Here is a 15,384-nt window from a genome sequence, read left to right as displayed (position 1 = left end):
GTATGAAAGTACCGAGGGTGTTTATTCCATGGGATGTGAGATACACGTAGATACAGTATGGTATGAAAGTACCGAGGGTGTTTATTCCATGGGATGTGAGATACACGTAGATACAGTATGGTATGAAAGTACCGAGGGTGTTTATTCCATGGGATGTGAGATACACCTAGATACAGTATGGTATGAAAGTACCGAGGGTGTTTATTCCATGGGATGTGAGATACACCTAGATACAGTATGGTATGAAAGTACCGAGGGTGTTTATTCCATGGGATGTGAGATACACGTAGCTACAGTATGGTATGAAAATACCGAGGGTGTTTATTCCATGGGATGTGAGATACACCTAGATACAGTATGGTATGAAAGTACCGAGGGTGTTTATTCCATGGGATGTGAGATACCTGTAGCTACAGTATGGTATGAAAGTACCGAGGGTGTTTATTCCATGGGATGTGAGATACACCTAGATACAGTATGGTATGAAAGTACCGAGGGTGTTTATTCCATGGGATGTGAGATACACGTAGCTACAGTATGGTATGAAAATACCGAGGGTGTTTATTCCATGGGATGTGAGATACACGTAGCTACAGTATGGTATGAACGTACCGAGGGTGTTTTTTCCATGGGATGTGAGATACACGTAGCTACAGTATGGTATGAAAGTACCGAGGGTGTTTATTCCATGGGATGTGAGATACACGTAGATACAGTATGGTATGAAAGTTTCGAGGGTGTTTATTCCATGGGATGTGAGATACACCTAGATACAGTATGGTATGAAAGTACCGAGGGTGTTTATTCCATGGGGTGTGAGATACACCTAGATACAGTATGGTATGAAAGTACCGAGGGTGTTTATTCCATGGGATGTGAGATACCTGTAGCTACAGTATGGTATGAAAGTACCGAGGGTGTTTATTCCATGGGATGTGAGATACACGTAGATACAGTATGGTATGAAAGTACCGAGGGTGTTTATTCCATGGGATGTGAGATACACGTAGCTACAGTATGGTATGAAAGTACCGAGGGTGTTTATTCCATGGGATGTGAGATACTTGTAGCTACAGTATGGTATGAAAGTACCGAGGGTGTTTATTCCATGGGGTGTGAGATACACGTAGATACATATTCACAGACATGTGACGAAATGATAATAAATAAATCGTTCCGTCCATGCAAGCGCGAGGGAGAGATTGATTTATTGTCTCATTTTTTAGGAACAAAAAATTAAATATAAATGGAACCCGATGTACAATCTCAAACAATTAAAATTACATGACAACATCAATATGCACGGGCTTTTCAATGCAAAACATATCTCTTTCGTAGAGTGTGACAATAATGTTTTTTGCATATTTATTAGAGATTCGAGAAGCTTGTGAACATCATTTGAAATTAAAGTGAGTTTTTCTTAATTTTGTCTTTACAGAATTTATTAAAATGGTACAAAAGACCAATAAATATAAGCATCGAGTCCTTATGATAAACTTTTCTTGAGTGGTCAAAAACAGACTGGAAATGAAAAGAGCTAATAAAATGTGTATACAATAAACAGATAACGAACATATAAAATCTCAATAACGATATAAATTAAGGTGTGTTGCCTTTAATTTAGGATCCGCTGTAAAAAGAGGTGGTGAATATAAAATAAATAAAAAGTGATAATTGGCGTTTTAGGCGCCGAGAGGCTTCATGCATTAAATCGCGACAACGCTTAAACGATCACTGTTGGTAACAGTGGTATGCTTGCAACAACGTGGATAATTGTATTAAGCCGCGCTCTGCAAAAAACGTGTGTAATGCATTAAGCCCGGTTTTCCTAGAGCCCTGGTCAATTGAGACGCGTTGTGAGAAAACGGGGCTAAATGCCTGTGCGTAAAGTGTCATCCCAGATTAGCCTGTGCGAACTAATCAGGGACAACACTTTCCGCTTTTATGGTATTTTTCGTTTAAAGGAAGTCTTTTTTACACGAAAATCCAGTTATAGCGGAAAGTGTCGTCCCTGATTATCCTGTGCGGACTGCACAGGCTAATCTGGAACGACACTTTACGCTCGTGCATTAAGCCCAGTTTTCTCAGAACGCGACTCATTTTATCATTGCAATTAAATACTGTTGCCCTCAATAAATTTGAAATGTTGAAGCGAGATTATCATTGGTTTATCGACGTTTTTGTTCGCAGACATTTTCAACAAAACGCGGTTGCTTTATCATTAACGTGAGGTTAGAAGATATTACTGGAAAATTACAAAACAAGAGCGATTGATTGACAAAACGAGATATGCCTCAATAAAATGAGACATTTGGGATGACAAAAGCAAAAAACTGTGAACAGACAGAGTGAAATTAGAAGTGCGATATAAATTGTGTCTTGTTCTGAGAAAACTGGGCTTAATTCATGTGCGTAAAGTGCCGTCTCAGATTAGCATGTGCAGTCCGCACAGGCTAATCAGGGACGACACTATCCGCTGTAATGGTATTTTTAGTTTCAAGGAAGTCGCTAATTACCAAAAATCAAGTTTAAGCGGAAAGTGTCGTCCCTGATTAGCCTGTGCGGACTGCACAGGCTAATCTGGCACGGCACTTTACGCACATGCATTATGCCCAGTTTTGTCAGAACAAGACACAATTAATCACTTCACAGGTTGAAATACTTTACGATTGATTCTTTTAATGACAACAAACTCTAGTCTACAAATAAAATTGCGATTTCCTACTAGGGTAACCCTTTGATTTTATAACGCCTATAATACACAGAAGTACATATGCCGGACTGTATGCGAGTAGAATAAGACGGATAAAGGTTTGGGAGTAGTCTGAATCGACCTCGTTATCGTTATCACTGTATTTGCGTTGTTCTGAGCAAACTGTTCTTAATTATGTGCGTAAAATTCAGTCCACACAGGCTAATCAAGGACAAAGTTTCCGCTTTCATTAAATGTTCGTTTAAAGGAACTTCTTAACGAGTATCCAGTTTACGCGGAGAGTTCCGTCCCTGATTAGCACGTGATGACTGCACAGGTTAATCTGGGACGACACTTAACGCACATGCATTAAGCCCAGTTTTCACAGAACTTGGCTTATATGTCACTTTGCCATCAACAACAGAGCTTTCACCACCATTACAGACACGTTCACAATGTCATTAATGTCAGTATCGCCATCACAGTATATTACTATATTAGCATCATAATTTGATCAGTTATCATATGTGTCTTGTTCTAAGAAAACTGGGCTTAATGCATGTGCGTAAAGTGTCGTCTCAGATTAGCCTTTCCGCTTGTATGACATTTTTCGTTTGAATGAAGTCTCTTCTTCGCAAAAATCTCATTTAGGCGGAAAGTGTCGTCCCTGATTAGCCTGTGCAGTCCGCACAGGCTAATCTCGGGCGACACTTTACGGACATGCATTATGCCCAGTTTTCTCAGAACGCGACTCAACTGTATCAAACATACTTTTATCATAAACAACATCATTACAGTAGATGACATCTTTTAAAGAAAATTGTGTCTTAAATCGAATTGGCTGTTACGAACGATAATGGTGGTTTTCGAAATTGATGATTTAGTAGCTTTGAAGCATCTGGTTAAGTTGTTGTGGTGTTAGAATGTCGGTAGATCCGTTTGAACGGAATTAACCTTTGTTTTATCTATGAATGACAGCGAGTTGACGTCAGTTTTTAATTCGAGGTATAATCAAACGAGCAAAGATTATATTTTTGACGCATGCGTCATTTAAATACGTCATGACGATTGCACTAGAGACAAAGCAGCGCCGATGTTGTGTGTACCTTTCAAACTGCTATAAAACAGAAATCATTTCATATCTCTTATATATTTAAGCTCTGACGTTCCCAAAGGGACGTTTTGACAACACGTTACTCTTGTAAATCAACTTTATTTGCACAGTTATTAGGAGATTGTACTTGTGAGTGTTCAAATTATTTTCATCGCGAGTATTTGGATTGCCATTTTTAATTTCGAGTATTTGCACATGTTTTATTTCGTTTGCACTTAAATCAGTAATTGGTTTTAAAGGCTTTAAATTGAACGTTATTTGATTGGAACATGCATTTCGTCCCCCACGGCTTGCTGAAATGATAAACATTTCAATTTTGAAATTTGTTTCGTCATAACATGTGTTCAACTTAATACTTTTAAATAATGAACATACTATCCGGTGTATTGATTTTGTTATAATAGTATTGGTATAACTGTTTGATTCCCGATGTTATTTGTAACGCACCAGTAAAAATAACCCTCGTCATCCAAAATTTTGTCAGCGCAAGACTAGCTCCAGATCGGCCTGCGCATGCGCAAAAACTGATTCGGCACTACCATGTCAGCTAATGAAACCACTAAGCATTGCATGAGCCAAAAGGGAAGCGTCCAATTTGACTGCGCGAATGCACAGGCTGGTCTGGACATACGCTGGATGCATTTGGCATTATAACAAGTTCGCACGACGCGACTCAAAAAGCTAGCCAATACTAACCTAGCTCGGATCTTTATGTATCAATATTATTTCTGTAACGTTTCACTGAATACATTATTTTTCGTCCTCCAAGCGTTTTCAATTGATTGAAGCTTACCTCAAAAATATTCGGTAATAGCCTCGTTAAACTCGTGCAAAAATTGCGCGAAAAGAAACGAATGCAAATCAAGGAAATAGTCCAAGCCAAAAACATATGTTCATAGTTTTGACTAATGACAGGTCAATGCTGTCGATCTATTATGTTAATCAAATAACTTGTTGACCTAAATTGGGATTATACATTTGTATTGATAAACAAAAGTACGTGGTGGCTTAATTCTAGCTATGTATTGAAATCCCTCCGACAAATCTTGTAATGCGTGACTCTAAATTATGTATTGTAAAATTGCATCGGCCGCGAGACGAGACAAGATCGTAACCACTTGGACCACGCCGTGGTATGGTAACCATATATTATTTTTATTAATAATAAAAAACAACCTTAAATCGCTAAAAGTTTAATATGTAGTATACAAATTCATGAATGTTTAAGCCACGTGTTAATAGAGTTTGATTAGCGTCTAGAAAAAAGGCCTTGGCAAACAGCGAATACCCGGATGATACGCCACATGATGCGGCGTCTCATCAGAGTCTGCGCTGTTTGCTTAAAGGAATTTATGTAAAAATAATTCTAAACATAAAAATAAATATACAAGACATCCCTAATTTTGCAAATACATTGATCCAATTTAGAAGGATGGGAGAGTCCACTAAGCATACATGGGTTAACAGAGTTTAAATAGCTACCTACTGCCATTTTGTAAAAGTTATCAATCACTCGAACATAAACTCCCTGCAAACGGCTCTTTAATCTAAGGTATCATAGATATTAACCCAGCCTTGTAATCGATAGTCAATTCAAAAGGTCATAGCGATACAACAATGCTATCATTAGAAGGTATTGATACATGATTGGATTGTTTGTTTGACAATTAAAACAAGTGCTCAAGGGACCAATAAAGCGTTGCATTTAAAGTCGCTTGTTCACTGGGAAGAACGCTATTTCAGCTTGGGAAAAATACTGGGCTCAATGCATGACCGTAAAGTGTCGTACCGGATAAACATGTGCAGGTTCAGGGTCGATACTTTCCGCCCACAATAAATTTTCGATAAAAAGATACTTCCGTTCGAACAAAAATGCCATAAAAGCGGAAAGTTTCGTCCCTGATTAGCATGTGCAGAAAACACAGGATGATATTGCACGAAACGGTCCGCACATGCATTAAGCCCAGTTTCCCCACAATGCCTTTTATTCAACTGTTCTTGTTGGCTATTAAAGCACTGTAACTATAGAATAGTAAAAGTCCGTTTGACTTTGAGAGGATAATTATAAAACAATGCGCTTAAAAATATTAACACCTGCAGCCAAATGAATACGAATCAAATATTCAAATTAGTTTCCAGTATCTAAAATTCTAAACGGAATGTTAGTCGCATGTATTATGATTGTAACAGATAATCTATTCAACGTCACCAATATGTCGTTTGTGCTACTGTAATTATTATTTGCAACTTATATAACCATTCAGCCTGTATCCACGGAACAAATAACCTCGAAAACCAATAAAAGTTCCAAATAATTTCACACTTGAAAATAAACTTCACTATTATGCGCATTGAAATGATTTTTATTTTCCCAAATCCGCGGCTATAAAACGTCATTATATTTAACGAATGCCGTATATAAATATTTTCACTGTTCTGATTTGAAAACCTTAATGCAATATTATATTGAAAGAAATTGAATCATTTTCAAAGGGGCTTTATATTACGCCGCTGAAACGATAAAAGTACTTTTTGCGTCGCTTTGAATGAAAGTGAATTTAAATAAATTCATTGCATGGGATGACGTCCATCATTATCAATGATAGACAGGAAAACGACAGTGATGGTCGAGTATTTGATAAATAAATTATAATGGATCTTTACATTACAAATAAACGGACTTAGTTTAACTATTATTTATTTGCGTCTGTTTGATTGAGGTAAGTCGTATATGCAATACATGTACTATTTTCATTATTTCTATCATCATCTTCGTCTACATCTTAATATTGTCTTAATCTTTTCTTCTCCTCTTCATAAATACTGTCATCTACCGTAGCATCATAAACACTGTCATCTACCGTAGCATCAGAAACACTGTCATTTACCGTAGCATCATTAACAGTGTTATCTACCGTAGCATCATAAACAGTGTCATCTACCGTAGCATCATTAACATTGTTATCTTCCGTAGTATCATTAACACTGCTATCTACAGTAGCATCATAAACATTGTCATCTACCGTAGCAGCATAAACACTCTCATCTACCGTAGCATTATTAACCCATTTATGCCTAGTGGACTCTTCCATCCTTCTAAATTGGATCAATTTATTTCCAAACTTAGGGATGTCTAGTATATTTATTTCTATATTTAGAATATTTCTTACAGAAATTTCTTTATGCCAACAGCGCAGACCCTGATGAGACGCCGCATCATGCGGCGTCTCATCTGGGTCTACGCTGTTTGCCAATAACACTGTCATCTACCGTAGCATCATTAACACTGCCATCTACCGTAGCATCATAAATACTGTCATCTACCGTAGTATCATTAACACTGCCATCTACCGTACCATCATAAACACTGCCATCTACCATAGCATCATCAACACTGTCATCTACCGTAGCATGATAAACACTGCCATCTACCGTAGCATCATAAACACTGTCATCTACCGTAGCATCATAAACACTGCCATCAACTTTTGCATCATAAACATTGTCATCAACCGTAGCATCATCATCACTGTCATCTACCGTAGCATCATAAATACTGTCATCTACCGTAGCATCATTAACACTGTCATCTACCGTAGCATCATAAATACTGTCATATACCGTAGCATCATAAACACCGCCATCTACCGTAGCATCATAAATACTGTCATCTACCGTAGCACCATAAACACTGTCATCTACAGTAGCATCATAAATACTGTCATCTACAGTTGCATCATTAAAACTTGTATCAACCGTAGCATCGTGGGTACCATGGCAATTGCTTGTACATGTACGTACAGTATTCATGTACTCTATAGCAATTCGACATTAATGCTTACCCGACTGCATGCAAAACTTAAAGGGGCCTTTTCACAGTTTTTGGCATGTTTTGAAATAAGTCATTAAATGCTTTATATTGATAAATGTAAACATTGGATCTTAAAAGCTCCAGTAAAAAATCAAGAATAAAATTTAAAAAAGGAAAAAAAGTAGCCGCAGCTGTACTCGAACCAGTGATCCACGGAGTCCTGGAGTAACCTGGAGTAAAAACGCATTAGCCCGCTCGGCTATTCTGCCAAACAAACTTAGGGAAAGTATTTCATGCATTATATCAGCAATCTTCGTAATTTCACAAAATTTAACGACAACAACAGAACTCTCCAAATTATTCAATCGTTTCGCGTTGAAACGCTTTATAATTTTTAGGTTTTTAAATCATCAAAAGATGCATATATTGGCTATATTAGACCATGGTAAATGTTCAGTAATACTGTTTCCTCAGAAATATCATAACTAAAACGAAAATTTGCGAATCTGAAACAACTTTTTTCAATTTTGTTAATTTACCAAACCGTGAAAAGATCCCTTTGATAACGATAGTCTGTACGTATTGACCGCATCACGCGTGTTCGTTTTTGGCTTTTATGCTAAGTAAGTTACATTTTGATGATTTTATTCAAGCAAAAAAAGGAGATTTAAGCCTAATTTATTGCGTCACGTGATTGAGGGTTGGATGTGTCAATGAATCGGTATTTGATCTCTTATCTGTATGTATTCGCAGATTGTATTTTAGGAAACTGTTTGCGACTGATAGTTATCTTCAACACGTTTTTGAAGTTCAACAAACACAAACGCATTGTATTTTCATTCGAGTGTTTTTTTTATAAGCCTGATTAAATAAACGGAACTTTATGCTGTTTCCGTGTGAAAAAAAACAACTAATGGTTTATTTTTGTCTTTGTACGTAACGACATCTTATTTTACAAAAAAAGAGCGGTGAAGTAATCACAATATGTACATCCTGGCAATTTAACAAGCCATAGACAATACTGTCGCCCAATATATATCCATCTATTACTCTCGATATTTTACTTGATTCATATTAGCTCAAACACGATAGTTATATTAGTAAATATATTTCCTTACAATTAAAAAGCAACAACAGGTAAATGTGTGAATAAGAAACTTTAAACTTATGAATATAAATGTTAGATAATCGAGAACATGAAAATGTAATTTGACTGAATCTTTGATTTAAACGTCATTTTGACCGATAACATTTTTTGCCAGATATGACATTACAGCATTAATATAGTTTCTCTAACAAACGTATATTCTATCACCTATAATAAGTGATTATAACAAATTGCAAATATTGTTGTTGACTAATTGGCTTATCGGAAAGTTTAATTCGAAAAACACTTTCAAATTTAACTTGTTCAAATAATCTTGATAGTTGTCCGAGATTTTGAAACAAAAACACGACATTAAAGAAGATTGTCAATATTTGACAAGAGCTTATTTTAAGTGAATTAAAGGTGCATATGGAATCCATTTCGTCGATTTAATCGAAACCATCAGATACATTTTGATTGTCAAATGGGTGCGATGAAAGAAAAGAACAAGACCTGCTTGATAATCGAATGCTCATAAGATGGTTTAATGCCTGTGCACAGGCTAATCAGGGACGACACTTTCCGCTCTTATGATATTTTCTGTTTAAAGCAAGTCTCTTCTTAGCAAAAATCTAGTTTAGGCGGAAAGTGTCGTCCCTGATTAGCCTGTGCGGATAGGCATTGATAATCGAATCTCTGGCGCTCGTTCTGGGAGATCAGGGCTTAACGCATGTGCAAAAAGTGTCGACCCAGATAAGCAACCTTTGCGGAATGCACATGCTAATCCAGTTTCCACCTTATATGTATTTTTTTGTTTCACCCTTTACCACTTAGATACGTATTTTGACGCATTTGTAGTGTCTTAGAAAGTTATATTTAATTGACACCTTTCTTACTAGATTCAAGTTGTAAAGGCTTCATTTCCAACCCTTAGATACTGATGAGCAGCAAACAGCATAAAACCTGAACAGACTGCGAGTTACCCGCATGCTGTTCTGGTTTTATGCTGTTTGCGCATGGTAATTTTCCATTTGCCTCTGACTGGGAAAGGGTTAAAAGAGACTTTCTTTAAACGAAAACTTCCAAAAACGCGGAGAGTGTCGTGCCATGATTAGCCTGTGTGGAGTTTACAGGCTAATTTTGGACAACACTTTACACTATTGCATTAAGCTCCGTTTAGCCGAGTATTTTATGTATCATCATTCTCTGTAGGATTCTAAATAAATACCATAGCTCGTTATCAAAACTTGTGCTATCTAATGCACGAACCGCACCATTTTAATGTACGAACCACATCATTTTAATGTACGAACCACATCATGTTAATGTACGAACCACATCATTTTAATGTACGAATCACATCATGTTATTGTACGAACCACATCATGTAAATGTACGAACCACATCATTTTAATGTACGAACCACATCATTTTAATGTACGAACCACATCATTTTAATGTACGAACCACATCATGTTAATAAACGAACCACATTATTTTAATGTACGAACCACATCATTTTAATATACGAATCACATCATGCTAATGTACGAACCACATCATGTTAATGTACGAACCACATCATTTTAATGTACGAACCACATCATGTTAATGTACGAACCACATCATTTTAATGTACGAACCACATCATGTTAATGTACGAACCACATCTTGTTAATGTACGAACCACATCATGTTAATGTACGAACCACATCATTTTCGTCTAACTTGAATGTCCTTTTAAGATGCATAGTCATCGCAAAAAAGCATGATTTCATCTTATCTTGGGACATTGTAATGTATGATCTTGCATTCACATGGACTATTGAATGCCTCATGATTTTCCTTTTAACCGCCAAAGCAAACTCTAGTGCGAAAAATGTTTTCATTTACAAGAAATGGGACTTTTAAAATTATTAAATTTCACGTAAGTACAATGCTTTGTAGTCGTATACTCATGCACGTTAAGTTTCACCTGAAGCACATTATTGTGTTTAACATTACGCAAAGAAAATGGCACGTAATAAAAAAATGTTTTTCAACCGAAATATTTCGACAATTTCAAAATTGATCATTACAAATTACAGTTTTTATTGTAGAAATGTAATTGTTTTAGTTTTATGATGTTAAAGTATTGACATTCACTTCAACAAGCTTCAAGAAAACAAAGTCTCCGCCAATAAAAATGTTTATATCTCAATTTAACACAGCGTCGTCTCGAAACAACTCAAGTGGATTTCTGGTCATTTGTATTATAAATGGAGTTGCAAGTTCGAGCTTCTTCAGCTGCTGTGAAAGAGCTGAATAAATAAGTGTATAAAAACCGGATAAAATGCATGTGCGTAAAGTGTCGTCCAAAAATGGCCTGTGCAGTACCCACAGCATAATCAAAGAAGGCACTTTCCAACTTAAATGGATCATTGCTAAGAAGAGACTTCCTTTAAACGAAAAATACTATAAAGCGGTAAGTATCATCCCTGACTAGCCTGTGCGGGATGGGGTGGATATGCTAATCTTGATCGATACCGTACTCACGCGCATTTAGACCGGTTTATACAGATCGTGACTCAAACATTACACAACTTTTGACTTCGAATATAAGATGTTCGATTGAGATGTAGTATACTAGGTGCTTCAAGCCGGTGATATTTTTGTGTTCGAGGACATACTGATAAAATTGCGGGTATTCACTTGGAACGTTATTTGTTCACATTATATTCCTTTTAATGTTTATGTTTTTGTAGATTGTATTTAGGTAACTGTATCAATGCCCATAGTTCTGACAAGCATTTGAACAGTAGTACTATTCGATTAGTTATACGAATATCAGGTTAAGGTGTGCGTGCATTACCACTTTATGCACTACAAAACCCGGGCAGTCTCTGGAACAGAGAAAATTCCTTTATCGTACTCAAATTCCGCCAATGGATGTTTTAAAGTTCGTTAAACACATCGTCGTTATTTCGGCGATACATACATACAATGTCTTGTGGATGTCGACAATGGGAGTTGAACACCCAACGCTCGCTAATAATCATACTAGATCTATAAATCACAGACAACAAAGAATTACATTTTTTAATGTTATACGAACAGCGCCGGAAGGCATGAATTTGGCTCTAAGGTCGGATTCAGTTATCATCTTTATTTTCCATACAATGGCTCATCGTATATACGTTAATATACAATGTATAACCAATTGTTGCAGAAGATGGATTCCGGAAACAAGTTACGTCTGCGCACCCTGCACGCGCAGCTGGGCACTCTCCTCGTGCAACGCAAGGCCCTTAACTCCAAGGTGACCACGAGACACTTTGAGCTTCTGCGAGAGGCAGTTGATGACGTAAGCAATTGGAATGTTTTCTCTCCTATATACCAAATGTTTTGAGGCTAGACCTTCACCATGTCCCCTATGCCATGGCGATCTACAAGTCAGGATAATGGTGATCGTTTTCAAATCACTGATATTTCCGTATTATATCTATAAAGCATCAGATTAAATATGTTAAATTTGCATCGGCGTTTGATACACTTGAATGTTAACGTCCTGCATGTAGAACTAGCTGCAAACAACCTTCTATTTGAGTCGTGTTCTGAGAAAACTGGGCAGTCCGCACAGGCTAGTCTGGGACGACACTTTCCGCTTTTATGACATTTTTCGTTTAAATGAAGACTCTTCTTAGCAAAAATCCAATTTAGGCGGAAAGTGCCGTCCCTGATTAGCTTGTGCGGACTGCACAGGCTTATCAGGGACGACACTTTACGCATATGCATTCTGCTCAGTTTTCTCAGAACACGGCACTATTTGTTATCAGGACGCCGACCCCTACGAGATCAAATCCCGGCTGACCAGACTTGAGCAGTCCCTTAAACAGGAAGGTCTCTACAAGAACGTCAAAGCAGACTTCGTGCATTTACGGAAAGATATTCTTGGGGTATGTAACAATCCATCTTGAATGGACTTAACCCATTTATGCCTAGTGGACTCTCCCATCCTTCTAAATTGGATCAATTCATTTCCAAAATTAGGGATGTCTAGTATATGTATTTCTATATTTAGAATATTTCTTACAGAAATTCCTTTAAGCAAACAGCGCAGACTCGATGAGACGCTCATCTGGGTCTACGCTGTTTGTCAAGGCCTTTTTGACGATACTGCGAAGCAGCTCGTCTGAGTTATCATACCATGAAAAAATTCTTCACAATGACGACCAATGTAAAAGACCGAGCCAGTCCGATTGAGATAGCTCCATTTTTCTAATCGGAATACCTCGCTGATTATCATTGATAAAGGTATAGGAAGCTCAGCTATAAATAGGACAGCGTATTCTGGGAAAAAGATTTAATAATAGTTTGAAATCGTTAATTTTAAATCAGTTATATTCAATCCATTATATGTTTATAGATCAATGAAATAACTATGCATTTTCTGTATGGTATTTGACATTTGTCGTGATTCAGTAAATAAATTGCGAATTAAAACGTGTATAATTAACTTTCAACGCGATAATGAGTGTAAAGAATACGAATTATTTCGAACCTGCCATTTGTAAACGTTGTAGCGAAAATGGTATATAAACAGAATAATAGCCGTTATTATTTGTGAAACTCGCTCTTATGCCTGCTTTCTCATTTTGCATATTTAATAAATATTTCAAACATAAATTACAGAGCCACATCAATGCAATACTATGTTTGATAATTCATTCGTTTGTTGGATAGTGTTTGCTGTTTAAAACACATAGTAGGTCATATCGCGTTAACCTTACCATGTGTTCATGGGCGAACTCGCGTATTCAAGTGCTCTTACGACTATGTGCTCATACCTACTTTCGGGAATCATCATGAAATTATTGCCGTACTTAACGAACAAACATGCCTAAGCTTATTGAAATAGAGAAAAAAAACAATAGTCAAAAGAGAAAAAATATAATGTTCATGCACATGGGCATGTGAAATCACGTCCGTACACATAGCATCATTAACAAAGGAAAGGAAACAACGAAATATAAAGTTTGGTATGATATACATGTGAATATAAAGAGCATGGTGTTATTAAAGAGCATGTCAAGTTTTGAATATATATGATGACACGTAATGTTATAACCCACAAACGTTTTACTGTAACAGAACGTTTTTTAAAGATAAGTGGTACAGAAAATACAAGTCGAATATCTTTTTAAAGATATTTTTTGTTATATTTGATCGAGAATGAAACCCGCCTCCCAGTTTCGCTGAATGGATCAAGTTCCCCACGGGTACTACGTACCCAATTTTTTCGTACCCAATTGTTTTTTCCTACCAAAATTTTTTATCGTAACCAAATATTTTTTCGTACCCAATTTTTTTGGCATAATTTTGTACCCAAAATGTTCGTACCCATTTATTTCCTACCCAAAATTTTCGTACCCACATACACAATTGTGGTGATGTAGATAAACTTAAATAGATGCTTTTATATCAATCCTCTTCAAAAGCATCGTCACACCAGTACTGTCAGTACTTTAATTTCTAGACGCTAGGCATAAATGTGTTAATCAACGGTGTGTGTGAGACATATGGAAAAGACAACTTTTGAACCAGAAAATTTAACGTCAATATGATTGAAAATTAAGAAGAATTAGTAATTATATACAATTATTAAATATATTTGTAAAAGTATTTGATTGAGATAAATTTGATTAACTTCAAAGTTTCCGATTTCCGTCCTACACATATTACGGACGATTGCGAAATGTATTAACGCTGAAATCAGCTTTATAGCTGTCAGTCAGTTGATAATACCAAATGACGAGAATAACTCCATACATTCTGGGGTTTTTTAATTATCTATTTTACGTCAACGTAGATTTGTCAACTTTTTCACTTTCTGTTAAAAGAATACGCTAATTATCGACCTACGACCTCTTCTTATTATTTTCGAAAACATATGCATCGAATTTCAATAAAATACAATTGCAATTTGCGATAATTACAACACATTATATTTAAGCCAATAAAAATGAAAAGAAACAAATTACGTGCCTTCATTACACTATCTTGATTTAAAGTTTTATATTTAATGTGTGCAAAGTCTGGCATAACAATGAAATCGCCGATAGTTGTCTACTATGGGCCATTTTAAGTATCTGTTCGAATTTTATTTGACAATGGCATAAGCCATATGCAATTCGAACACAGAGAGAAAAGTGCTTATAATGATTTATGTAATGTAATTACCAATAATTGATATCTCCCTTGGTTAATGAATATTCACACTGTTTTATAATAATTAATTTTTTATTTACATACATTTATTGTTTTAAGCAACGTTGACAGATCGTTGAAACGGTTCCAGAACGCGTTTTGGTGTTATTGTTTTTTCATTCCCACGACAGGACCTCTTCATTTTCAAAATATGGGTCGCGCTCTGTGAAAAAGGCTTTAATGCATATGCGTATAGTGTCATCCCAGATTAGCCGAAGTAGTCCGCACATGCTAATCAGGGACGACACTTTCCGTTTTTATAAATTTTTCTGTTTAAAGAAAGTATTTTCATAGCAAAAATCTATTTGAGGCGGAAAGTGTCGTCCCTGATGAGCCTGTGCGGACTGCACAGGCTAATCTGGGACGACACTTTACGCACATGCATTAAACCCCTTTTTTCACAGAGTACGGCTGATATAATCATTTTAATACGA

The 15,384-nt window shown here is 36.4% G+C and overlaps 1 protein-coding gene across 5 annotated transcripts in view; it reads left to right on the top strand.

Moving 5' to 3' along the window:
• Positions 1-15,384, top strand: part of LOC127879504 (uveal autoantigen with coiled-coil domains and ankyrin repeats-like) — a 49,048-nt gene that overhangs the window by 19,262 nt on the left and 14,402 nt on the right. For 3 of the 5 annotated variants that reach the window (XM_052426370.1, XM_052426368.1, XM_052426367.1), the window contains exons 2-3: positions 11,913-12,047; positions 12,520-12,639. In XM_052426370.1, the coding sequence (XP_052282330.1) occupies positions 11,916-12,047; positions 12,520-12,639 (252 nt within the window). In that variant the 5' untranslated portion in view covers positions 11,913-11,915. Of the gene's footprint in view, positions 1-6,437; positions 6,527-10,503; positions 10,632-11,912; positions 12,048-12,519; positions 12,640-15,384 lie in introns of those variants that run through there. The other 2 variants (XM_052426371.1, XM_052426369.1) reach the window with 2 other exon arrangements.

This window comes from Dreissena polymorpha, chromosome 4 (assembly GCF_020536995.1).
Source record: "Dreissena polymorpha isolate Duluth1 chromosome 4, UMN_Dpol_1.0, whole genome shotgun sequence".
Lineage (NCBI taxonomy): Eukaryota > Metazoa > Mollusca > Bivalvia > Myida > Dreissenidae > Dreissena > Dreissena polymorpha.
This window is presented reverse-complemented; position numbering and strand designations above follow the sequence as displayed.